This window comes from Lycorma delicatula, chromosome 9 (genome assembly GCF_047948215.1).
Source record: "Lycorma delicatula isolate Av1 chromosome 9, ASM4794821v1, whole genome shotgun sequence".
NCBI lineage: Eukaryota > Metazoa > Arthropoda > Insecta > Hemiptera > Fulgoridae > Lycorma > Lycorma delicatula.
In genome coordinates this window covers 26,177,870-26,204,967 of record NC_134463.1, presented here as the reverse complement: position 1 = coordinate 26,204,967, position 27,098 = coordinate 26,177,870, and the positions used below count along the sequence as shown (strand labels likewise).

The window sequence follows — 27,098 nt, the reverse complement described above, 5'->3', positions numbered from 1 at the left end:
TATTTCATGTACATTTCAGATACTGAATTTCTTTGAAGTGTCAGAATCTGTGTGAAATAGTTACCATGAAGAAATTCTTTTTTTGTTGTGTTTGGCACAAACCTAGTTAATGCGTGGATTTATCATGCATTCTGTTGATCTGCCAATATGCCCAGTTAGGTTACTACCACAGAATGGCATATCATATTCTTTTTGACTGTGTACATTACAACAAAAATCTAAACTTGTAGATAATTGGCAGTATTTTTAGTGATAGTATGGCCAAAATAGACAGCTTTAAGGTATATTTCTAAACATCTTGATACCTCCATGATGGTGTTCATAAAATATCAACATTCCTAGTAGTTTTGATATTAACACTCGTAGAGTGTTTATAGCTAGTTTATGAAATGCAAAATTGTGCCAGGCAAAATTTTATGATAATAATTTTATGTACCTTTTTCAGGGCAAAATGGAAAGTATTGGCATGTAGACTCAGAAGGGGTTACAGTAGATTCAGATACACCTGAAGGATTCTTCTTGGAACTTAGAGAACCAACAAGGATTTGCTTGAAAGCTGCTGGACCATCAGGGTGTTATTTAACAGCTGGAAAGAATGGAGCTCTTCGTCTTGGAGATTCTGATGTCAGCTCTGCAACTAAGTGGGAATATTAAGAAAATTTAAAATGGATAATAACCATCTACTTTTATTGGCTTATTTTTATTATTGCCAAGCTATATATCTTGGTGTAATTTGTATTTTATACTTATGCCTCTTATATGGTTTTTATATTTGCCAAATATTGTGTATATTGAACAAAAGTTAACTACTGTGACCTTGATTACACAATTTTTTTGTTAGACTTTTAAATTTAAAATGAGGAATCTTTTTTCATGAAACAAAGTGTGATAATATTTATTATCATCTAACTGTATTCATGTAGCTATATTAACTCAGTATCATACAAACATAAGTTTATATATATTATAATACAGTTATAACCAGCTCTATATTTAGTTAATTATAAAATAGAAGTATGAAGTCACTTTTTTTCTACCCGTGGAATTTGTTTTACATTCTCTTGTAATTTAATAGTAGGGGAAGTTTACTTAAAAATAAACTACATATTATGTATTTATAGAAAGGCAATACTTAATGAAAAGTATTTTGATGAGCAGATGATATGCAATGAACAGTTTTAACCAGTAATTTCTATGAAAAAAGCATTTTCATGACTGACTATATAAAATGAGTTTGAAAAATTTTATATTGGTAAACAGGAAGGACTAGACAAAAATTTACTTTTGGAAGATGTAGTGAGGGTATTTTTTTATGTATTTCAGTTCTATGAATTTTCATTTTAAAATTACTTGTAAAAAAGAAAATTATTATTTTTTTCTATTTTGATTTCTATGATAAATGGTAAAACTATATAAATGGAGTTGTAATAAATCATTTAATGATATAATCAATAAATAGCCTTTTAGTTGTTAACTGCATTTCTGGAAAAAGTAAATATGTACAGTTATTTTTATCAGGGAAAAGTTTTATCAAAGTTCCTCATATCATTACTTTTGTATACCATTAAAAAATGAATCAAGGTTGTCGTAGTCAGGTTGTTAAAACAGTTATATATTTTACGTAGGCTATTTTAATTTTATTTTTTACTCTTAGATACAGGCTTTCTACTTTTAGAGTATTTGATTATACATGCTCAGTGTAATCCTAAAATTAGCTCGCTTTTTTATGATAAATAAATATGAGACTGAATTAACTCCATGTTTATTATTTTAATTTTTTGTTTATAATTAATATTAAAGTACTTAAAACCAAATAATTGTTACTATAATAATTTTAATAATTAAAATTTATCATGAAAATTAATATGATATTTAGTGAAAGATAAGAGTTATTTTAGTAATTATACATTTAGCATTTATTGTAATGTTTAATCAAATGTAATCTTTGGAAAAGCTTTTGTCAATCAGCTTTTTTTAATATGTTTATTTTTCTGTTTTGTTATATTCTAGAGCAAATTTTAGTTTATTTCTTTAACTTTATTTTGTTATTATTAATAAATGTTCAAAAGAATCTGTTTTAATTCTGTTGAAAGTATAATTTCTAATAACTCAGTAAAATAGTGCAATGTAAATTACTTTTTTCTACAAAAAAAGTAATAAAATAATAATTTATTTAATGTTGTGTTGAGAAGAACTACAGGTTTTTAGTTACTTCCTTTATAGCAAGGATACAATGTTTTCTACTTTGTTTGACTACTTTTTTGTGATATAATAAAATGAGAAAATATATTTATGTATACTAAGGTAAACATTGTTATGCTGTTAAAACTTAAGTAATTCAAATATATTCATAAGTTTTGAATTATGAGATTGAATCAATCTATAATTGTATACCACTGAAAAATCAAATTTTGCTGTAGGTAAATTATTCAAATCGGACTATAAAAGAAAACATGTTTTATTAGGCAAAGATTTTTTTAAATTTGTTTCTTGAATAATTATTGTATTTAATATTAACTTTTCGTTTATTATATTACTTAAAACTAAAATTTTAGTTTTCAGTTTACATCAATATTTAAAAATTGTTTTGATACGTAGTATATATTTGTTACGGAACATAACGAAGGGGGCAGTGTGATGAATTCCTTTCAGTCCTGACAAAATTGATTCTAGAATTGAGGATCAACCTAGGTTAGGTGCTTAATATCAGAATTAATACTCTTGTGCATTTTGGGTGACAAATTACACATTTTCTTTCTGTAATATGATGATGTGTTTTATAAAACGTTTCCAATAACCTCAGTTATTGGAAAAACTATTAAGAGATATCTGGACAAAAATAAAGTAAGATAAGCTAATAATCTCTAAAAGTTTTATTCTATTATGTGATGTAAATGTCTGTTAGATATTGTTCTTGATTGTTCAAGAAAACTGATTAAGAGTTTATTTTTTGTGGACAATCTCTTATTTTGTCCAAAATGGAAACTTTAATCTATGATTTAAGTCCTGTTATCTAGCTAGAAGTATTCTGTTAGTTGGAATGAATTAAAAATGTTTCTGAAAACAATTATTATATTTTCTAAAAGATTTAGAAGGATCTAGGACATTTGTAGAGCTTCATCTAATTTATTCATTTTTGTTCAAATCCAGCTTTCTTGGTGATAATACCTATCTAATTGATTGGATATTATTTATTCAGCATGAAGAGAAGCTGTCTGGCTAGTACCACTTACAGAAATAATTTATAGTTTGCATAGGAAGTTTATCATCGCACTTATATGTACATAAATATATATTTATTTTAATGAACATCTTCTCGCTGTGAGAATGAGTTGTAGTGGTTCTATGTGTAACACTATATATAGGTGATTTGATATAAATAATAGATTGGTTTAAAAAATTACAAATAAACATTAATTTCTTATAAAACACTGAATTGACAAGTAAAAAATACCAGTTGCATACCTAAAACCCTGAAATTGTTAGATTTAGCTCCTTTTGGACTTTAAGTACAGAAAACTAATTTTACTTGCGATTGGTTTGTTTTCTTAGTTTACATAGATTTAAACAAACAAATACCTAATCAAGAAAATATAATTATGAATTTATTAAAAAATTTTTTGTTAAAATCATTATGAGCGTTTTATCTTTCACTGAATTTTTATTTAGATTTAAATGTAACATCAGGTAATTACTTGACTTGTATTCACTAACGTGTTAAATATTGACTCGAAATAAATTAAGAAAAATAAGATTATGTTTATTATTATTATGCTTTTTTTTTTAAATTATTTAAGGCATTTTGTAATTTAATATTAAATCAACTATGGTAATGAGCGTTAGTTGAAAAATAAACCTTTGGCTTACACTGCCAGTTTTGAAAATTATGTTTACGATTTATAATGTTAAATTACTTTTAATATTTTTGTATTAATAATTTTAAATAGTTTTATATTATAACTTATAACTATTACAAAATACTGTAATTTTTTTCATAGGATTTATACAGTAAAAAACTGCCATTTAATTATGATGATATATAAACTGCCTTGAAATTTATAATAATTATTTTTTTTGTACTTACAAACATCATGCAATCTTAAAAAAAACTATTTCAAAAATGGCATAAATGTAAACCAAATGATTACATTTTGAAATTTTGGTCATTATTTTTTAATTTTTAATGATATATTTTTCATTGGTATTGTAATATTATAGAAATGCTATATATAGTATTACATTTATATTTATTTATTGTATTATATTTGAAAACTTAAACAATGTATTCTGTATTATTTGGGATTACGTACTGTTTATAAAAATAAATACTTCTATTACATTATGTTTTCCTTCTTGTAAATATATAAGTGTATAATTATTTTATCACACACTTACAATTAAATTTATGGAATATTTAACCTATCTCTAATTAATTTCATCATATAAGTAAAGAGTATTATATTCATGTATCTCTCTTTTGTTATTATGTAGTATTTATTTACATAATCTTCTATATTAATTATATGTTATATACATAATTGTAAGTTTAATTTTAATGTGCTGTTATTCTTTTTATTAGGTTTATTAAATTCCTTTATGCATATTTATTTTTTCAAATATGTAAATTTATGGAGTAATAGGTTTTTAAAACTCACACATACATACGTACTTACATGCACATACACACACAATTATTTTTTTTAGATTTTTTTAAAAAGTAGTTAAAAAGTTTTTGAACAGGATTTTTAGAAGAAGTTGGATGGTATTATACATGTTTAGTTAAATCTATTCTAATTGCTGTGTAGATATGCATTTTTGTTATTGTAAAAGAATATTTGGAATTTGAATTTATTCGCTTTACAAAATTTTATCAAACTGTTTAAATTAACATATCAAAGTGGATAATAGTTTTTTAATATTTTTATATATATTTTTTTAAAATTATGATTAGCCTTTTTTAAGAAAATATGTAATTTCTTTATTTCATAAAATCATTACTTGTAAATATTTTGTTGATATTATAAAGTTATTGCTTAGATTTTTTATTCTCTCTTAAAAAAAAGCCAAAGAGCTCATTCAGTTTTTTGAAATTCTTTTATATCGGTTTCAAATTATTTTTTGAATTTCATTTCTCATTTCAACATTAATTATGGACAAAATTAAAATATTAATTGTAAAATTTATAAACACCTTGAATTATATCTTTGAAATATATGTGAATATTTACAAAAATATATGCACACTAGCACACCATCCAAATAAACAGAAAAATTTTAATCATCATATTAATAATTGATTGAACGTAATTCGTAAAGTACTTGATGTCTAAAAGCTACTGCTTTATTTGGCTGAAAACAGGTTGTCTTATAATTTATACTTCTACAAATTTCCTCATTATGAAATAACCTAACTCATGCACAATGTTAATGGATTGTTAAATACTTAACCTTAAAACAGCTATAAAAAAAAAGTATTTATTTTATTATAGAGTTTATTAAATGAGTTACAGTTTTGTAGAATATATATGTTAATTTTTTTAATTATCTTTAAAATTTTGTTGTAATACATAATTTGGTATTATGTTTGGTTCAAAAAATTTTTATTTTTATTTTACTTAAAAAAAAGAAAGAATTTTACTCTAAAAAAAAAATATTTTTTTTAGTGATTTATAACAAAACTAAAAACAATAATATAACGGCAATTTTTATTTTTTTTAAAATTAAATATTTGTTTGCAGTTTACTTTTTCTTACATAAAATTGATAGAAGCAATTACTTTGATATAATGTGATTGCCTTAAATAAATATATGGATATATTGTTTTGACAATATATATTATCTTTATAATTGAAACAAAATTAAAAAATACTGCCACTTTTAGATAATTTTTTTATGGAATAAATTTTTGTATTTAATAATTAATGATTGATACATATAGATTTTGTTAGACAATTTTTCTATTATTGTAGTTTTAAAAATAAATGAAAAAATAAATGTTTTTTTGTAAATTCTTTTGCATTTTTATAAAATTATTAAATATTTACTCTGATAGTAAAGATATATATAAAACAAAACATAAATTAACATTTAAAAGAAATATGAATTATTGTTAACATAGTGATTTTTTTCTATTAATATAATAGTTCTGGAGCACTTTGGTAAAATTAGTTATACTGTAAATTAACGCATAATAATTAGTATTATTATTAATATCAGCATCATTATGTGAAATTGATATGTTCTTATTTATTGTTAAAAAAAAAATTATAATTATAATATTATATTTGTATTACTGTACACTGTGAAGCTTATTTATTCATAATTTGTATATTATTATATTTATATCAAATAATAATAATTAAAAATTTCATTGCATTTTTTTTAATCACCTTATTCAGACAAATCTGATCATGAAATCTTGCCCTAGATGAGTTGAACCCTTTGTTTCTATATGATTGTCATAATCATGGCATAGATTCAAAATAGCCATGCACCATTTTAATCTGTTAGATTAAAGTTATCTTTAGCTTTGCAAGATATAAGAACAATTGTATTTTCTTATTGTCATTGTCATGGTAAGAGTGCAGTTAACAGCACTTTTCTGTAATTTATTATTTTTCAATACATCACTCAACATATTTTGATTTGATACATGCATAATATTTTTATTCAGAATATAATATTTTTTGAATGTATATTATGCATTATTATTATTATTATTATAGAGCTTTTACACATTAGATGTATTACGCTGATGTATTTACTAATAAAACTTTTTAAAATTATAATTGTGCACAGTCATATGCAACTTTATGTGTCAAATAAACAGTAATAGAAGAAAATAATGTATGATAAAAGAAGCGAATATCATTGCAGACAATTATGCCATATGAGAACAGAAAATTAAATACAGAATAATTTGTGATGTTTTTGTCAGTAATGGTTAACAGTGAAAATTATATAAAGGTAATTTGTAATAATAAACATAAACTAAACCGTATTTATTTAATATAACTTTCTTAAAACTTACTCAGTGATTTCAGTTGCTTTTACAGTCAGCTGCCAGGTGTTGGGTTTTTTATTCTGATGTCCACATATATTATTTGGTGACAGTTTTCTTCAGTTAGGTAGACATTTTTTTATAATCTGATCAAAAAACTATATCAGATATGAATTATATCTATTTATTTAGCACATCATTGTTATGTATCTTTATATGTTTGTTCAAATTTGCGTTGAACATGTTAAACTTGATGGAATTCAGATTTGCATCTATAAGGTGGTTGGCAGAACCTTAAGCTGCTATAAAATGCTTTCATGTGTTCAAAATATGACTTAAGTGAATGTATAGTATTTTTTTGTTTATTGTGTTGATTTCTTTTAAATTTGAAAGCTACTTTCTCTAAATTTATTTTTGAATATTACTGAAACATATTTATAAAATGGATATAATTGGACATTCACTGATGCACTTCTACAAAAAAAGAAATAGAAATAAAAACCAAGGTATGCAAAACAGGAAATATGTCATGCTAACCATTAACTAAAACTCAAAGAAAATACTCAAAGAAAATTTTTCATAAATTAAAAATTGAATTCAGTATAATATTCAGAATGGAAAACAAGTATGCAAAATCCAGTGCCTTTAATACAGCTTCAAAGATACAGTAAACAATAAAAGTATTTTGTAATATAATATGAATTACCTACCATTCGTTTCATATGCAGAGTGTATCATGAAGCTCACCTGGGACTTTCATAAACTATTCTACTCGTTAAAATAATGGAAAGAGTTCATATAAACATATGCTATGAAATGCTTCATTTGTGAGTTACGACCAGTGGAATATTTAGCTCGGATTTCAGCTACCCCAGTCTTACTGAAATTTTTAGGACACTTAAGGGGCTTAATTAGTGATGTCTTATGGTGTTGACATGAAAGATTGAATAAATAGGTCCCAGAACCATATCTTCAATAGTTTTAAAAATCTGGAGTGAAAACCAATAAATTGGGGTAAAAAACCATTTTTTTTTTATGTTTGAACTACACAACTTTGTTAAATAGATAATAAACCCATAAATTCTGAACAAAATGATGTAAGATTAGTTAAAATAAAACAAAGAAAAGTTAGAAAAATTAGAATTTTATTTAAAATCAGTACACTAGACTAAAGTGCATTATAAATACCAGTTTATAATAAATTATCAAAAATGATCCCACCAATTATAACACATTTCTTGGCATGCTTCTGTACTACTTTTGTTGTTCTTTTTAGTTCTTCAGGGCTGTCCTTAAGTAGCTCAGTCACATGAGATAGTAATTTTATCTACAGTTTTATATGTATCTGAATGTTTGAATTTCTTTAAAAAAAAAAAATTTTTTAAAGTGGAAAGAATGATACTAAAAAAAATTTATGGTCCGAGTCCAGAGGAAGGAATCTATAAACTTAGAAAAGAGGTAGATCTTTACAAAAACTGGTAGAGAATTGATTACCTTTTGAGGAAAAGGTAATCAATTTTATGAGATAAAATTTTATGAATGTCTATATAGAATGGAAAACAGTAGTTTAACAAAACAAATATTTAATTTTTTTGTAAACAGAAAAACTAAAACCAAGCGATTTCAAAAAGTCAAGAAGGATCTTAAACTGTTCTGCTTAAGACATCAAAAGAAATTATGTTATTGTTTATTCAGAAGTTAGTTTCGCAAGGAAAAGAACATCTTAAAAAGCCAGCATGGACATTAGAAAGAAGAAGAAAGAATCGCCAAGAAAAAATGATTAAATATTGGAAGGGCAGGAAATTAAATCCTTTTCATCGTAATCCTTAGGTGGCCCAAATGAAAAAAAAAAATGTTATTCAGTTTGTTATTAAAAAATTAATCAGTTTGTTTATTAAATTCACAGTTATAAAATTAATTATGTTAAAAAAACTGCTTAAACTAGATCTGTAATAAATAAAAACTCCTGTCGCATTTACTCTATCTTCACACATTTGTGATATTATATAATACATTACGTAAGTTACTATGATCATTTTCATTCAGTTTTACAAAGTTAAACAACTGCTTTTATTTCATGGATTTCAGTTTTATACACTTACAATATTATTCAAGTATTTTGTATAACCATTATTAAATTCTTACTCATTTGTTGTGTATTCTGAACAAGAATTTGTGGAGAGACATGCGGATATTGAACTTTATAAATAATTATTTATCTTTAATACTAACTGTAAATAATTATGTAAATTGATTATAATCAAGTTACTGCTAAATTTTGAAATTCTTGTTATTTACTAAGTTCTTGTATCATGTAACTAGAAAGTGACCTAAATAGACTTAAATCTAAAATTGTTAGTGGAACATTTAAGATATGAAATATATTTTTATAAATATAATTAGAAATATCTTTGTCAAGGTGAAATTGAATATTTATCCAGATCATTCTCTTTTTATATTTTTTATTTAATATATTCTATCTCATTTCTTTGTTTATTGTTGGATACAGGTAAAAAAAAAATTTAAAACCATCTTTTAATATATTTATTACCATTGTAAGCATAACTACAGCTTTATATATTAAAGGACAAATACAGTTAATGTACACAGATAATTAAAAAAATACAAGTGTAAGTAATTATAATGCAAGTCATAATACAAATTATTTTCATTAACTAAAATAAAATACAAGTAAATAGGATAAAATAAACAATTCACAATGAACATTAATTAACATTAAAGTTTTACGTGCATAAAAGCAGCAATTCCAAAAATAGATATTGTTAGGTAACTCAAAAAGACAAGCCTGGTTAGGGATTACCATAAAAAAGAAGCTAAATTTAATTTAAACTTTAAGAAGTTAATTTAATGATAAGAATATATTTAAAAAAAGTATGTTGTAACAAGACTTGTATAATGGACGTGGGTAATGAATTCCTTCTAATTAAGAAGAAAGTATGAGAAAATATCTTTGAAGAGGAATCCAGAAGGGTACTAGAAGGGATTCTTTTCTCAGGCTAACAGGTCTGTTTAACAATTGTTCTTTATAATCCTGCCAATGACATACCTCCAACAGCTGTTGTTCGATGAGAAGGGTTACCGGACCAAAGTAGGAATTCATGGAAATATGTAAGGGACAATGAGAATTCTTATGCTTCAACAGGGTATATAAACACTATGCAGGTAAGTGAAACAATCAGTAAGAAGCGAATATGTAAGAAACAATCAGTAAGTAAGCGCTGTGAGGTGTGTTCAACATGCAGTAACAACGTGTAAAATGATGTTACAAGTATTCCAGTGTGGACAGGGGTGAATATAGAAAGTTGTTCAGTGAGTTACTGACAGATAATAAGTCAAAGTGATAAAGTACACAATTCATTCATAAATTGTTAGGGTATTTTTATTGTAAACAGGAAAGATATTTGCAAAAATGGAATTGTATGAACCTTAGGCTGGTCTAATCTTATCTAGTTATTAGTATAATACCATTTATTAAAGGTGTAATATCAGCAGCCATTATAATGTCTATAGTCAATTAGACTGAATTCTGATTTTTATGATTTGGCTACCTTTAAATAAATCGTATCCTTATTTGAAATACTATTTTGTGTGTAATTTATTCATTATTATTATTGTGTTGTTATTATTATTAACCCACCAGGTTGGTCTAGTGGTGAACTCATCATTGCAAATTAGCTGATTTTGAAGTAGAGAGTTCTAAGATTCAAATCCTAGTAAAGGAGTTACTTTTATACGGATTTGAATAGTAGATCCTGGATACCATTGTTCTTTGAGATTGGATTTCAATGACATCTCAGGAATGGTCGACCTGAGACTGCACAAGATTATATTTCATTTACATTCATACATATCATTCTCATTCAAACTTGAAGTAATACCTTACATTGACTCCAAAGCCTAAACAGAAAAAAAAGAGATTACTATTATTATTATTATTGTTTGAAGTTTATTATTTTTATTATTATTACTGATGTGTCTTATTTTTTTATATTATTAAACTAATAATTTGTATTTATACAAACATTTTTAATTGCTAGTCTCTCAATATCCTGGTTGAGCCGCAAACACGTGACAATATTATGTCCTCCTTAGCTGAAAACTACATCAGTCTATATTGTGTATATGCATATGTATACATGTGCATTTACACATATGCACACACATATATATATATATATATATATATATATGTATATATATAGTATTTATGCATAGTATTATACTACTAATACTTACTACTTATACTATACTATAGTATAAGTATAGTATAATTACTTATACTATACTTAATGTATAATTATATATATATATATATATATATATATATATATATATATAATTAATAACAGAATAAATAAATTATACATTTTTTCACAAAGAAAGTAATCTCGCAGAAAAAAAGGGAATTCCATTTAATATACAAAAATTTAAAGTTCATAAATAGTTTTGCCACTGTTGAAGTAACTCTAAACAAGACATCATGCAACAACTATTCAAACAGGTATCAACTACAAAAAAAGCTACTATAACAATTTATTTCTAAATCCAATCAAATTATTAGAATTTTTAACCTCTGCAGGGAATCTGTTCTAAAAAAAAGTTCCAGAAAGAAGGAAAATAGTATATCTTAGTAATAATCCAGTCCTTGACAGTGGGAATATTAATGATCAATTTGTACAGCTATTGAAATTTGTTACTCTTACTGGTAGAACGCCATTATAAGTAGAGCATACAAATATCATCGCAACATGCAATGCTATAAGATAGGCAGACTGTATCAAAGCATAATATATTATTTTTTTTTTTTAAAACAACAATATAACATAAAATATATATATATAAGTTTGATAAGAAAAGTATAAAGGATAGCACTGATATATTTCACACATTCTTTTAATTTCAAAATTGAGTCCACGTAAGCCCAGGTATTTAGACACATTCTCAGTTACAATCTACAAACAGACCAGGCCATGTTAGTATATTTTAGGGTTAACAGTTAAACCCACCGGGTTGGTCTAGTGGTGAACGCGTCTTCCCAAATCAGCTGATTTGGAAGCCGAGAGTTCCAGCGTTCAAGTCCTAGTAAAGCCAGTTATTTTTACACGGACTTGAATACTAGATCGTGGATACCGGTGTTCTTTAGTGGTTGGGTTTCAATTAACCACACATCTCAGGAATGGTCGAACTGAGAATGTACAAGACTACACTTCATTTACACTCATACATATCATCCTCTGAAGAATTATCTAAACGGTAGTTACTGGAGGCTAAACAGGAAAAAGAAAGGAAAAGGGTTAACAGTTAAGAATTCCCTAATAATCACCAATTTAAAAGAACTAAATCTTCCTCCATACTACATGTAGCAGTTTTTATGTCGGAAACAGAAAAAAACAGTATCAATTTTTCAAAATTAGTTGATTACGAATGATGACAATACCTTGTAATTCTCTAGCACAATAATTATTTCTTAGGTATTTGATGATATGTAAATGAATTATTTCATATTTTTTTATAGCAATCTGCTTGTTGTATTTGTTTTTATTCAGAGATAACATATTTGGTTAATTGTTCATTAAAATATAACTACCAAAAATGTGTCCATTGTTGGTCAATAACACTGATAAACAAAAAAAAGTTTTTAATGTTTCTCAAATGTGATACCATTATTGATATTGTATTAACTGTGTGATACTATTTCTTACATTTCTTGAAACTTTTTTGTATACATTACAGATTTGTAAATAAAATTTTTCTATCATCCTTAGTCAAAACAATTGAAGGAAAATATAGTTAAAATCTGTAAAATTTATAATTTTGCATGGCCATACCTGTGATAGAATGATTTCACTGATGCTTTTCTTTTATAAATAGCCTCAGGCGCATTCAGAATTTATGTCCAACAGTAATCAGCTAGCATGTTAGTATTCCATTTCCCTTTATAGCAGCTTTCCATCACCAAAATGTCTTGGTGGAAACATTCACCGTGTTTGTCACTTATATCTCTGAGGTACCAGAAAATAATCCAGATGTGAGTGGAGGAAATGTATTTTTAAATACATATTACATCCCTTATGAAGTAAGAAGTTGATTAACAATATTGTGGTAATTGTTGGATTTTTGTTTGCCGAGAAAATTTTTGCAGACATCTTTAAATAAAGCTCAAGCTGCACTTTCTGCATTATTTAACATTGAGTTAAATATATCATCTCTGACCAACTCTCTTATTTGAGGGCCAACAAATATTTTTTCTTTAATTTTTCCTTCACTTACATTCAGGACTATCCTTCATTGCTTTTACAAAATTTTTCATTGGTCCTAGCTTGATATGGAGAAGGGGGTAAAAATATTTTTTTGTGTTCAACTAAGGGCTCATGAATAATATTTTTTTTCCATTTGGAGTTAGGTTATCTTGTTTCTTCCACTCTTTGGTAACATAATGTTTATCCCTAGCTCGGCTGTCCCATTCGCAAAGAAAACACATGTACTTAGTATAACTTAACTGCATGCTTAAAAAAATAGCTATAACTTTCAAATCATCACATATTGTCCAGCTATATTTTTTATAATTTATTTTTTCAAGAACGTCTTTCGTCACATCATACGTCTCTTTCAAATTAATACCATAAGCGATTGGTATCAAAGCATATTTGTTACCGCTGTGTAGTAGAACCACTTTTAAACTATACTTGGACAAATCTATAAAAAGGTGCCAGTCCCAGGTTTATGAACTTGTCCTAAGTGCAACATAAGCTCATCAATATTTGTGCAATAAAGCAAATTATTTTCATCAATAAAGTACTGAGAAAGTTTTTTTGTCGGCTTCAAAAGCCCAAAAGTTTTGTATTTTTTTGAAGTAAATTTCAACCTTGCAGTCTTGATCCTAACAGTTCATTTTGATTTTTTGATAGATTCAAATCCCTAACCAAGTCATTTAATTCACCTTGGGATATAAGATGTGGCTTATTGGAAGATAATTCAAAATCAAAATCATTGTTTTCTTCTTCAGTACTGCCTGATTCTTCATCACTGCTTTTGAAACATAGATTAATAGGTGGCTCAGGAACTGAATAATTTCACTGTGAAGTACAGGCCTGATTGCAGATTGCAATGAAGAATATTTTACTGTATGTTTAAATTTTTTAGAAATTCCAGACACAATTGTTAAACAAAATTAACGATTGGTTACATGATCCTTTGGTTCACGCCAAACCATAGGTATACCAAATGGCAAAGCTTTCCGTGTACCTTTCAGTCATCCTCTTAAATACACAGAACAATTAGTGCATACTGAGGAACTTACGTCTTATCCTGATCACAAATTTTACACTGAAAGTACAAGTGATGTGCTGCTTTTTTAATTAAAGGTGTAATATTTTTTCTATTTGATTTTACGGTAAACTCACCACATACATAACAAAAGGCATCCACATCATTTACACAATTTCGAGGCATTATGACACTGCACTGTTAAGAAACGTAAGACAGCAATAAGACTGCACAAAATTAATTCATTCCTAAATCCAGTGCTTAATTCAAACAACAGCTGTGTTTTCAGCTACATGTTTTGACCTGCACAGACATGATTAATCTTGTCCATGAAGGCTCACTCTTCAGTATAAGATATGATGTTATAATATGATTTAATTCTTTGTCTAGTATTGTTATTTATTGCTAACAAATTATGTTAACAAAGTTAAACAGTAAAAAATGAGCTAGCAAAATATAATATAGGAGCTTAAAATGCTAACATCATGTTGAAAAATGAAAAAAAATCCTTTAATTAAAATGTAAAAATTTTTCAAAGATGATGGGTGACAGAAAGATTCTGAATTCATATTAATTTTTAGCATAAAAATAACAGATTAAAATCATGTATCGCATGTTAGGAAACAAAAATGATGTTTATCAGTGTAATAAACAATTTAATTAAATTATTATTATTAATTAATAATATGATTTTAATATATTAAAATCAACATCTTGCTAAAAGAAGGTAAAACATATTCTAAATAGTTATTTAACTGTTGGCCTTTGCAGTGCCATATACATAATATTATGATCTCACTAAACTTCCAAAAAACCTACCCTTTAATTCTACAAACATAAAATGCATGCATACAGTCAAACAGTTTTAATTGAATTCTTTAATGTTTTATATAATTTACAAGTAAAATTATAATACTTTTCACATATGTCGTAGTAGACCATATCAGAATTCAAATAGAACAATTTGTGATCAGACAAATTTGTGTTTATGTTTTATAGTGAGTGTGACTATATAATTTACAGTCCATGTCTCCAATCACTCATGCCATACTAAACAAAACCAACATTAAAAAAAGTAATGAAATCATTTTTAATTAGTTTTTTAGACATTTATTTAAATATTGAAATTCATATAATACTCGATTTTTTTTTAAGAAAAACTTGGTGTTGATGTCAATTTTTGTTAAAAAAAAGAATGTTTAAACACTGTAAGTGAAATATGAAATTAAAAGATGGCTCTGTAAAGTATAAATTAATGTAAGTACTACATTTCTATCTTAACTATTTTAATGCAGGTGGTGTATGAAGTTTAAAACAGCTCATAACTTAGTGTATCATCTTTTATGCAACAAGAAACAATAAATTAGATTATTATGTACTTGCATATAATATATTAATAAAGTACATAAAACTTATAAAGAATGCAGTGTAGTATAATAAATTACATCAAACAAAAAAAAAAATTTAAGTAAAGAAAATTCTAGCCTACACATAAATGACATGGTTGTAGATTGTTTGCCAGCTTCATAGAAACTGTAGACGAAAAACTAAATAAGAAATAAAAAAAAATTATTCCAGTTTTTATATGATAATTTAACTCCTCCATTAATAGCCTCTTTTACCTCCAGGACCACCATTATGTATTACTTCAGAGGATGAGATGAATGACAGTGTGTGAAAATGCCTTGCCTGAGCGGGATTCGAACCCAGGACCTACAGATGAAAGGCCAAGACGCTACCACTTGCGCCACATAGGTTGGTGTTTAATAGCCTATTGACCATACTTAACAGACCCTTTCCAATTTTACCTATACAAAAAATAGACAACCTCCTGTTTACTCAAAATAAAATTACTTTGTCATTTCTTTCAAATTGAACAGCTTCCTATAGAATGAACAATTACCACTAATGCACAGAAAAACATGCAACTGCCCCTCTTCTTCTGAGGACCAGTATTCAATGTTAGCATTAAATCTTTTATTTAAAAATAATACTCGTAAATCAACTATTAAACTGATCTATAGGTTGAACTATATCATGTATGTTCATTTTCCCCTCATTGAAAATTAACAAGATTTAATGAAAGATTTATATACGAGGGAAATCTCTGAAGTAAAGACCGCTGGAAAATTTCTCTCCTTAAGGTTGGAGAACCTGTGTCATTCATGGGCATGCTAGTAATGTACATACACACTGCATTGTTGTCTGTAAGTTGTAATATCTTTGATTACATGTGAGTAATTACGTTATAGAATGAATAGAAAAAAGGATATTTCCGCCGACTGTGAAGTACGTGGAGTCATACGTTTTTTAAACTATCAAGACGATAAGCCGGCTGAAATTCATAGGCAGTTGGTTGCTGTGTGCGGTAATAATGTAATGAATGAAAGAAACGTCCAAAAATGGTGAGAAAGATTTAGAAATAACAGAATTAATGTACGTGATAAAGAAAGTTCGAGGAGGCCCTCGATAATCATCGGACTTCTTGAAACGCGTCGATCATAAAAACAGAAAAGATCGTCGCTCAACGATTTCCAACCTGTCCCTTCTTTTTCCTGACGTTTCAAGAGCTGTTATTGGTCGCATTGTTAATGACCATTTAGGCTGCAGAAAGGTTTGTGCACATTGGGTGTCGCACGTCATAACGGAACGTCACAAAAAGCTGCAGAAAGGTTTGTGCACATTGGGTGTCGAACGCCATAACGGAACGTCACAAAAAATTCCGAATTGGATCTGTTTTGGAATTTTTGATGCGGTACACAGAAAAAGATTATGAGTTCCTTAATTCAGTTGTTACCGGCGATGAAACGTGCATTTCGTATTACACGCCAGAGAGAAAATGGCAAAAGTGAATGGCGTCATCCTCAATCACCAACCAGACCAACAAAGATAAAGCCACAGTCATTTGGGATCGGTTTGGCACACTGTTGATTGATTTCATGCTATATGGAACGGCTATAAATGCAGAAGCCTACTGCGAAACCCTACGTAAGTTACGGCGTGCCAATCAAAATCGGCGACGTGGGCGGCTGACCGACGGCGTTGTCCTACTGCACGATAGTGCACGTCCACATGTTGCGGGTCCGACACGTGATTTACTGAGAACATTTAGATGGGAAATTTACGATCACCCACCCTATAGTCCGGACTTAGCTCCTTCTGATTACCATATGTTTGGGAAATTGAAAGAATTTTTGAATGATAAGCAATTCGCGGGTGATGATGAACTTAAAAATGGTGTTAATCAGTGGCTAGACTGGCGGCAGACGAATACGATGAGGGTATATTGAAACTGGTGTATCGCTACAATGAATGTTTTAATTCATGTGGCGATTTTATAGAGAGGTAGTATGAGGTATGTAGTTTAAGAGAAATAAAAAATATTTATAAAGTTTTCAGAATAAACTTTTTTACAATGAAAGGGCCTTTTCTTGAGGTAACCTCTAATATTATGTTGTAACCTCTAATATCTAAATTATTCTGTTGTTTTAAAATTGTCCGGTGGGAAATGTGATACCAAAAATAATAAAGTTTTACAAAAATAAAATTAATTAAAAAACAAAAGAAACAGTTATAAAGCAATAAAAAGATTTAAGATTTAAAAATAAATTTTGGTGGGAAAATAAATAGGTTAGGTTTATAACACGTCATATCTGTAGATCAATCCGAGCAGAATAAAAAAAAAATTAGCTCGATCCATGCAGTAGTATGCCCACATGGGCTGGAAATAGATTTTCAGCCCAATTTTTTAATATGTGTTGTTAGCTGTTACTACGTTGCAGGAAAATGTTTATGATATTATAGTATTTGTAACAGTCCTTCAAAATTTGGTCTCAATTTATATATTTATCATTCTGAAAAGAAATTTCTATTAGTTGTACTTTTTCTTTAGTTGTTCTTTAGTTGTATTTTTCTGTACTGAAACATTTTAAGTTCAAATCCCTGTTAGGTTTAGCATTTTTTTAATGTTATAGCATTCATCTCATCACAGAAAAAATGAAAAAAGAATACAGTGGCTGTAACTGGAAATTATTCTGTTACAATTAAATTAATATTTAAAAAATAATACTAAATTCGTTATAATTTTTTTTTTTTTTGCTAAGAATTGACTATTTGGAACATTTTGCACGATTTTTTTTACATTACTTAACACAATCAAGATTTTGAAGCACCAAACTGACTAGTTTGTAATTAGTGGTTCAGTAGTTGTAATTAGTGTAAATAGTTTGTAATTTATGGTTCATTTAATTATGCATAATTAATTATTTACATTATCTGTTCAGTCAAGGTAGTTCTGTCAAGCAAAATACTATTTTATTTATGTTGTCAAACATATTTCTTTGTCAGTTCAATTCTTTGTCTATAGTTCAATTTCTGTTACTTCTATTAGTGTTCACATTGGTTTTCCATGTCTATAGATAATTCAAACAAGGTTGTTTTATACGGCCTGCTCAATGAATTAAAAATTAAACTCAATAACTTTGCAGTTTACAAAGCTTGTATACTTTACATTTACTGGGTAAGGTCATTAAATGTGGGTTCATTTTTATCATCTGAATTATATTTGTGGCAAAATTAACGTTCATAAAAAAAAAATATTTTGGCTGTCTTCCGAAAAATAAACAATACTGCACTTAGGAACGAACTCCAAACATGTCTTGAAATGATGCGTTTGTGAACTGACACGTAGCACTATGTATCAAAATTGTAAATAAAACTTTTCGCAATAAAGGTTGTTCGAGAAACTTAAGTTGTCCCATAATTCCATGAGAAACGAATAATAAAAAGCGGCTTTAACATGTGCATGAGTTTGCAGTATAAAAAAATCATTTGTTTCTTTACTCGCCTAATTTTAAAAATAACCGGTATTTTAAATCTTTCGAAGGAACATTACTTTCCTTACTCGTGATTCCTAATGGGTACTAATCAAGAGCTCAGAGTTCAAGGTGGATTGGTTTTCAAAATCCTAGTTAAAGCTCTTTTGTTTATATTGTAAATTGAAAACAAATGAAACACTTAAATCATTTTAAAGTTTCCGAACTCTGAGCTTCGAAACTGTCGTACAATATATTTAGGTGGTAATGTTGGTGTTATTGATCATGAATTAATTTTGTGGTTGTTCAGTAATTATGCGATTTAGCTTTATTTTAGTTTTTTAGTTTTGTATTATGATTTCTTATTATATTATAGTTCAGATTCTGACGTCTACAGAATAATGAAAGTTTTGAAGCCACAGTGGGTTACTCATGATGGTAAGTACGTTTAAAAATGTAAACAAACGTGAAACATTTGCCTACCGGCAGTACCATTTTTGAATAATACTACATGTGCACATGCAAATAATATTTTTTTGTGTAACAACTTGTGGAAAGAACGATATCTTTTTTGTAAAATCAGTGTTATGATGTTTTTAAAAAAAATGTTTTTAGTATAGGTTAGTTTAAACATTTTTTCAATCAACCTTGCAACGTTGAACCACTTATGATAGTGCTGCTGATATTGTCCATAAACATAATTTTTATTCGATTCCGTCGTTTGTTGTTAGAAGTTACGTGTTGAATCCTAAGAACATATATTGTGCATGAATAAGTAATGTACCCTTGTATATCAGTAAAACTAACAGAAATATTATTTTCAAAAAGTTTTAAATTTAAGTTTTTAAAATTTTATTTTATTCCAGTAATTTTAGTTCAGCGAGTAAGAGGTGGGATTAAGGTAATATCTCTTGTGAATTCTGATTTAAGATGAGTGTAATGTACCACTAGACGTGAAACAGCTGGTTCCAACATTTCAAAGTCGGTTACTTCTATGACTTTGTGATGAGAATACAGTATACATAAGCAAAACTTCAAGTGTTTGTGAAGAACTGCAAAATGGGGGTTTAACAGGACTCGGGTGCAGTAACACACAGTGTACTTAAACTCATTGAATGTAATATATATTTAAAAAATAATAGATTTTTTTTACAGTTGTATTCATAATTAAGTCATATCTGAAAACCAATTTTAATATGGTATACTGTAAATATATTTACTAGTTTTTAAATTTATGTTCAAAGTTGCTCTTTTTTCAACAAAAACCTTTGTTTGTAGACCTGTATGGATTAGAGCTGGAGGGTTTATTATTGCAACATTAAATAGTTGGGGATTCTTTGAGCATTTTGGTTATAAAAAGCCTTTGAAAGGTTGTACATCTAAGAGTCAAAACAGTCTGCTTATACAAAAAAAAACTGCCGTTTGTTCCACCATCTTAAAAGTTTATTGTAAAATTTTTAATGTCATGATAAGGTCAGATATCCATATTAATATGTACACAAAATTATGAAATTTATAAATAATTTAAAATTAAACAAAAAATTCATACTTTTTATGATTTGAAATCTTAGATTTAACCATTAATTTCATTGTCCAAATCGCATGTTAAAGGTATTCTATTTACAAATTTGTACACTAGCAAGTAAATTTCATTTTTGATACCTAATGTCGAAACCTGCACTAAGTCTGCCAGAAACACGTGCATGTATTTATTATTGCATAAAAGTTTAGAAGCTGGGAGACCTTTCTCACTATCATTGTAACATTATGCACATTATTAAAGTTATCTTGAAATAGCTAGATGTCACTCTTTCTTTTTGTAAATATATCTAGCCTCATTATTAAACTTATCAGTGTTCAGCATACTATTGAAGAATTTATTTTTTTAAGATTACTGAACCATTCTAATGAAGTAGCAAATGACTTAATGTTGTCTTGTCTTGAAGCTAACTCATCTTCCAAATCTGAGAGATTGAGACTTGTTTCATAACTTGTGTAATTGTAAATTACACAGCAACCTTTAATATTCTAATTGTTTATCGATATGGCTGATAATTCAGGAACATCTTTTAATAAGCTAAGAAGAGTGAAACATTTGAAAGTGGTGAAAGAAAAAATAGTTTTAAACGTATTCAGTCAACTGCTGGAGAAAAATCCTTTGTTGCTTAAAAAGAAAGTAGTGAAACAACTTGCTTCTGAATTAACTGGTGTGTCTGTCAGTAGTATTAATAGATTATTGACTGAAATAAATAGGAAAGGGAAGGTAGAAACTGCTGTTAGAAATAGAAAACGTGAAAAACCTGTGCTAGGAAAACGGGATGAATTTGACAAACATGTAATAAGTTTGACTGTAAATTATAGAAAAGCATTTTGAAGCGGTAAGGTTTTGTTCAAGTTATACATTTTACCAGTGAAGTATTCCCATAAAATTCATATTTGATGTTTAGGTTAGAAAATTTTTTCACAAATAATTCATGCATTTGTTTGTAATATATTTAAATGTAAATCTAGATATGCTATTTCTTTGCCAGTGTAAGTGACTTTTTTGTAGGAAAACTACAGATGTGATCACCAATAATTTTCAAAATTTCTTCAGAAATTTTGTTTTCAGACTGATTCTTTCCTCTCATATCTTTGGGAGTTTTACCAGCTAAAAGTAGTTAGTTTAGTAAGTCTATAAATACATTTCTTTCATATAGCATGCAAACTGATGAATGATTTTGGCAAAAATTTATCTTTGTTCCATTATAAACCAAAAAATAGTTAGAAGAAGCAGTTTTTTCTTACCATCTTCTCTTTTTCTGGGTCGTCTTTGTTTAACTTCCATAGCTTCTATTAGTCACTGTAAATGTAGATGGTGTTAATCTTTGCTGCTTAGATTTAAAAATAAGTTAAAATAAAATTTTGTGAACCAACATTAAGTTTTAAGAAACATTTATTACAACAATTACACTCTTTTCCAGTAACTTTAGCACTAACCTCTCTACCAGTGTAACAACTCTTGTACTGTAAACCATGTAAAATTGCTTTCTTTATGCTCTTACGTTTTTAAGTTTTCTGTTGTGAATTTTTTTTAACTTTTTCTATTTTTGTAATTTTTAAAGTAAGAAATGAAAATAGTGCCTGTCTAAAAGTATTAAAAAAAAATTAACAAAATTAATAAACTGAATGAAAATACTATGATAAATATTGGGAAACAACATTTGCTATAAGCTCTGTAATACTCATAAACAAACATACATAGTCACAGCTGATAGGATAGTTTAACTGCTCACAATGGTAAAGTGTCTTGCCAACATAAAAGTACAAAATTTTTGTACTGGGGAGAATGGAAGAAAGTCAGCAACTTGGTACCTTTCTCTTCAGTTTCAAAAATATTACAAGGCATTTCTGACCTAATTACGTTCTCCTCAGTTTGATGAAGCTTGGGTTGTATAACCAAATTTCACTATAAAAAAAAATGTAAATTTTGATTCAGTTCTTTACTTCTCAGATCGATTCATATATATTCATATATATATAAAGAAAATGAAGTAATTAATGGACTTAATATGTAGTAAAAACTTTAAATTTTTGTTCATAGTAGCCTCATTTTTCAAAAGTTATCTTAAAAAATGTGTAATTATTAACAGTATTTTATTTTAAAATTACTTCATGTTTTTTATTTAATAATTTAGTCAATTAGTTTATCTTTTAGTTGTATTTTGTTAAATAGAAATCTAAAATTAGATTTTCATTATTTAATTTATTTATATTTGTTATTGTAGAGATGCCTATATTTTCCATTGATATTCATCCAGATGGGTCAAGATTCGCTACTGGAGGACAGGGTAAGTTTTTATATCTTATTTACTATATTTATTTACTTGGATTTTAAACTGTATATCCTTTTTTATTGTACTGTTTTCTTATGTTTAGAATTATTAAATTTACTAGTATTTCGTATTGATTTTATATACAAGGAGTGGCTGAAATGTAATGCATGGTCGCTTACAACTCACGAATGAAAAGGGCTAGTCAAATTTTATTTTATTTACTATAAAAACTTGCAGTTTTTTTACCAGAAAATCACCATTTTCCGCTGCATATTTTTTCCAATGTGGACCAGTTTTCTCATTCTGTCAATTAAGAATGCTATTGGATTTTCCTTGATCCACTACCTCGTTATGACCAGTTTATCAGCTGTGGTGAAATGAATATCCTTAATATCTCTCCTTAATTGCAGAAAAGTGAAAATCATAGGATACCAAATCTCGTGATTATGGAGTGCGGAATAGGTTCAAACTTTAACTTCACTAAAGCCTTGGCAATTGCTCATGATGTATAAGGCTGAGCATTATTGTGTTGCAGAATTATCAGCTCCATAGTGTCAAACACAGCATACTTGTCTCCTAAGGTGTTAACATCTCTGCATCACGCAGAATTTACACTCTACCCAGCTTCCAGGGAGTGAGTCACATATGTACATCTGGAATTTCCAGTACACTGCCATGAAAAATCTTTTTGCAGATGGTTGTGTTTTGATTTTATTAATTGTGACATACCATAATGTTGGAATTCCCATGCTCTGCTGTTTTTTTTCAATATTGTAATGATGCACCCAAGTTTCATCTCCCATCACAGTGTTTGAAACGAAGTCATCTCCCTTGTCACTGATATTTCAGAAGGTGTTCACATTTCCTTCATTGATTTTTGTTCTTTTCTGTGATTATGGGTGGCACTTGTCGTGAACAGATTGTACGGTAGCCCAGTTGTGCAATAATATACATCCTATTTGTTCTTTTAATATGCCTTATCTGGTGTGTAAAATTATTAATTCATGTTGAAGATTGCTTTAAATATACACTATGATGATCAGTAGTTTAGTTTTAAATTTAATTTTATAGAACAAAAAAGTACTCTCATACTCAGCATGTACTCTCTCTCTCATTGTTGTCTTTCTTTAGTTTAGTTCTTTAATTTTTTTGTTTAAAAAATTAAAGAACCTGTTGATCAATATAAACCAAAACGATAGTTTAGTAACCAACATTTTGATTGTATCATAACAATTTGTCTTGATCCAACAACAGAGAGAGTTTCAGTCTGCATGCAGGAATACAGAGAGCAAAGCTTCATCTACTGTCATAGTTCTTGGCTCCATAATTTGGCCTTCATCAAAGTTCCTATGTCCCTAATATGTAACACATATACAGTATTACACTTAAGTAAAAAATAAATCTACTTCAGTAAAACAAAGCTTGTCTTTGATCTTGTCTTAACTGTGTGGACATGGATGGTAACATTAATTCATGATTATTTTTATTTCTAAGAAATATTACCACGTATCCAACGTTCACAATTAATGATATTATGCACAAATCAGACGTATTAAACAAATTTTACAGTATAAATCATCTCTTAAATCTTAACTCATTTGATGTCAATAGAAATCTAATTTGTCAGCGAAATAATAATAAAAAAAAAACCATAAAATATTATGATTATGATAATAAAAATGAATGAATGAATGATGTAATGTAAAAAATGAACTTACTAAAAAACCAAGCAATTTCAAAATTAATCACATTATAATATTTTAATCAAACCATTTCCTAACATTATATTATAATGACACCATTCCAGATTGGTTTCATAAATAATTTTTACTAGACTCACTGAATTAATACATTACCTAACACACAATATATTTCTTTCTTTCCAAGTTATATTTCTTCAACTCAACTCAATATGTCCTCCTCTTCATCATCACTGTCGTCCATGGAACTGTTCGAACTGAAATCAATTTCATGAAATTTTACAATAAAACACTCAGAGATTTTTTAATCTAGCTGAGATTCTAGCATTCTCAGCTAGAATTCTAGCTGCTAATCTAGCTTAGATTTTTTAATTTTCAAATATTAGCCTACGTGATTTACACTGAGTGCCAAAAAATGACAACCTGGTTGCTCATTTTTGTATTTTATAAACTTGTTCTGATTTCTTGAAGGAATACCAAGAGATGATATTTTACTAAATAGAATTTATCCAATAATGATAATAAAATTAGTATTTGATTAAGGCACTTTAAAGCAAAACAGTAGATTCAACTATTGTTTGAAGAAGTATTATTATTATTATTGAAGAGAATCCAATAGTACCAGTTATTCAGTAATAGATGTTTTGGGTCAGTCCAATGGTCAGTGAAACTGTTAAATATTAGATAATATAAACTACTACTGATATGTAATCACATATCCAATTCTCGTTGTGGTATTTGTAACTCCCTATATTAAAAAACTGAATGTTTTTGTTTTTTGACCATGCATGAGAAGGTTTAGACTAATAACTGTAATATTTGCCACCAGTTTAAAAAAAAAATATCGGAATATGTTTAGTAACTTCTTGGTATTCATGGGTAATATACGTATGTCTGAAAATTTAGCAAATAGAAAACTATGAAAGCAGGACTGTATAAACTTATGGGAAAAGGTAATAGTTTTTAAAATCATAAAATGGAACATATTAACTGCAGATTTCGTATTCCAGATTGATGTTATAGGATAAGCATACATTGAAAAAATGGTTTTGTCTTTATTATTCAAAATAGTGTTCATTTTGAAAAATTAAAAAACATCTCTAAATTTTCTGCTGCTTGAAAAGAACTTATAATTTTTTTTCTTAAGTTTTTTTTATAAATTTTGTTCTACATTGCCATTAGAATATCAGCCTCTTGTTTGAACTTAATGATGATGTATTTCAAGAATGGGTGTGATTCAAGGAGCTTGGTTTACATTGCAACTGTCTTGTCTAACTAAATTTCATTTTAAACTCAGTTTGAAATCTGAATTTTAGTAACTGTGCTGTCCCCTTCTTTATGTACAAAATTAAAAAGCATCTTTTTGCTGTATTACTAATTTCTCTTAATTTATCTATAATTATTTGTCTGAGGGCTGGATTTCTTGAAATCCCACTTTTATCTTTTGTGCTAGGATAATTATAGGTATCATTGAATCCCCTGTTGATTACATTATTTTATTAATTGAGCAAATTCCTTTCTTTTTTTTTTACTTGCAGCAATTGTTTATAGTGAATGATTTATTTCTTTAATTGAAAAATTTATGTTGACTAAATGGTTATTTGTGTTGTATTTTTGCCAAAATTAGGTAATAAAAGAGTTTGTTAATTTTCTGTTTTATTAAACACACCTCCAATTCTTTGAAAGTATCTATAATTTCTTGGTCTAGTGTCCGCAATGATGTGTTTGGTATAAGAAATAAACAATTTACATTCAGGTAATACCTCCACATATTTATTTTTTTGTAATTCTTTTTAAATTTTTTTTTAGATTTATAGAATATTTGCAAAATTAATTTACTATTACTATGTTTCTATGTTTTGTGATCTATCAATTAATTTAAATTCAAGCATTTTAAATTGAGTTTGACTATTAATTACATTTTATTAATCGCATTAAATTTATTTAAAATAATTGTATTTTCATTCTTTATACTTTCTTTGTAAAATAAATAAACTATTATCAATGTAACATTTATAAATAATAATAATTTATAAGTATTTATGGTTAATTTTGAAGTGTTTTGTACGTTGTATTTATATTAACATTAAATAACTGATATGTACTTATGAAAACAAACCTTTCTGCTGTAAATAATATGTTATTAAATTAAAATAAGTTTTATTTCTTACATAATTCTAATTTAATTAATCAGTTCTATCCAAATATGATCATAGCAATTCATAAAGTTTTCTTAAAGTAGCTATTTTTAGAAAATTATTATTTTTTGTATATTTTTACATTAATTATATGAAACAGTACAATTGTAGATCTGTTTATGATTTTAAAATGTTTAATAATGGATACTTTTTGTAAGAAAATTTACTTTCAAATATATAAGGTATTTAAAAAATTACTTGAAAGTCTGTTCTTTAAGAATGGATGTTCAATAATTTACATTTATTAATGCATTTGTACATGGTGTCTTTTTATATTTATTCTGT

At 27.3% G+C, this 27,098-nt stretch overlaps 2 protein-coding genes across 4 annotated transcripts in view; both read left to right on the top strand.

The window, feature by feature from the left end:
* Positions 1-6,367, top strand: part of sn (fascin domain-containing protein singed) — a 236,816-nt gene extending 230,449 nt beyond the window's left edge. For both annotated transcript variants that reach the window (XM_075375947.1, XM_075375946.1), the window contains exon 8: positions 446-6,367. In XM_075375947.1, coding sequence (XP_075232062.1) covers positions 446-654 — 209 coding nt within the window. In that variant the 3' untranslated portion in view covers positions 655-6,367. The remainder of the gene's footprint in view (positions 1-445) is intronic.
* Positions 6,368-19,392: 13,025 nt separating this feature from the next.
* The window catches only part of Hira (histone cell cycle regulator-like protein), a 79,681-nt gene continuing 71,975 nt past the window's right edge, over positions 19,393-27,098 (top strand). For both annotated transcript variants that reach the window (XM_075374742.1, XM_075374741.1), the window contains exons 1-2: positions 19,393-19,538; positions 22,868-22,930. In XM_075374742.1, coding sequence (XP_075230857.1) covers positions 19,502-19,538; positions 22,868-22,930 — 100 coding nt within the window. In that variant the 5' untranslated portion in view covers positions 19,393-19,501. The remainder of the gene's footprint in view (positions 19,539-22,867; positions 22,931-27,098) is intronic.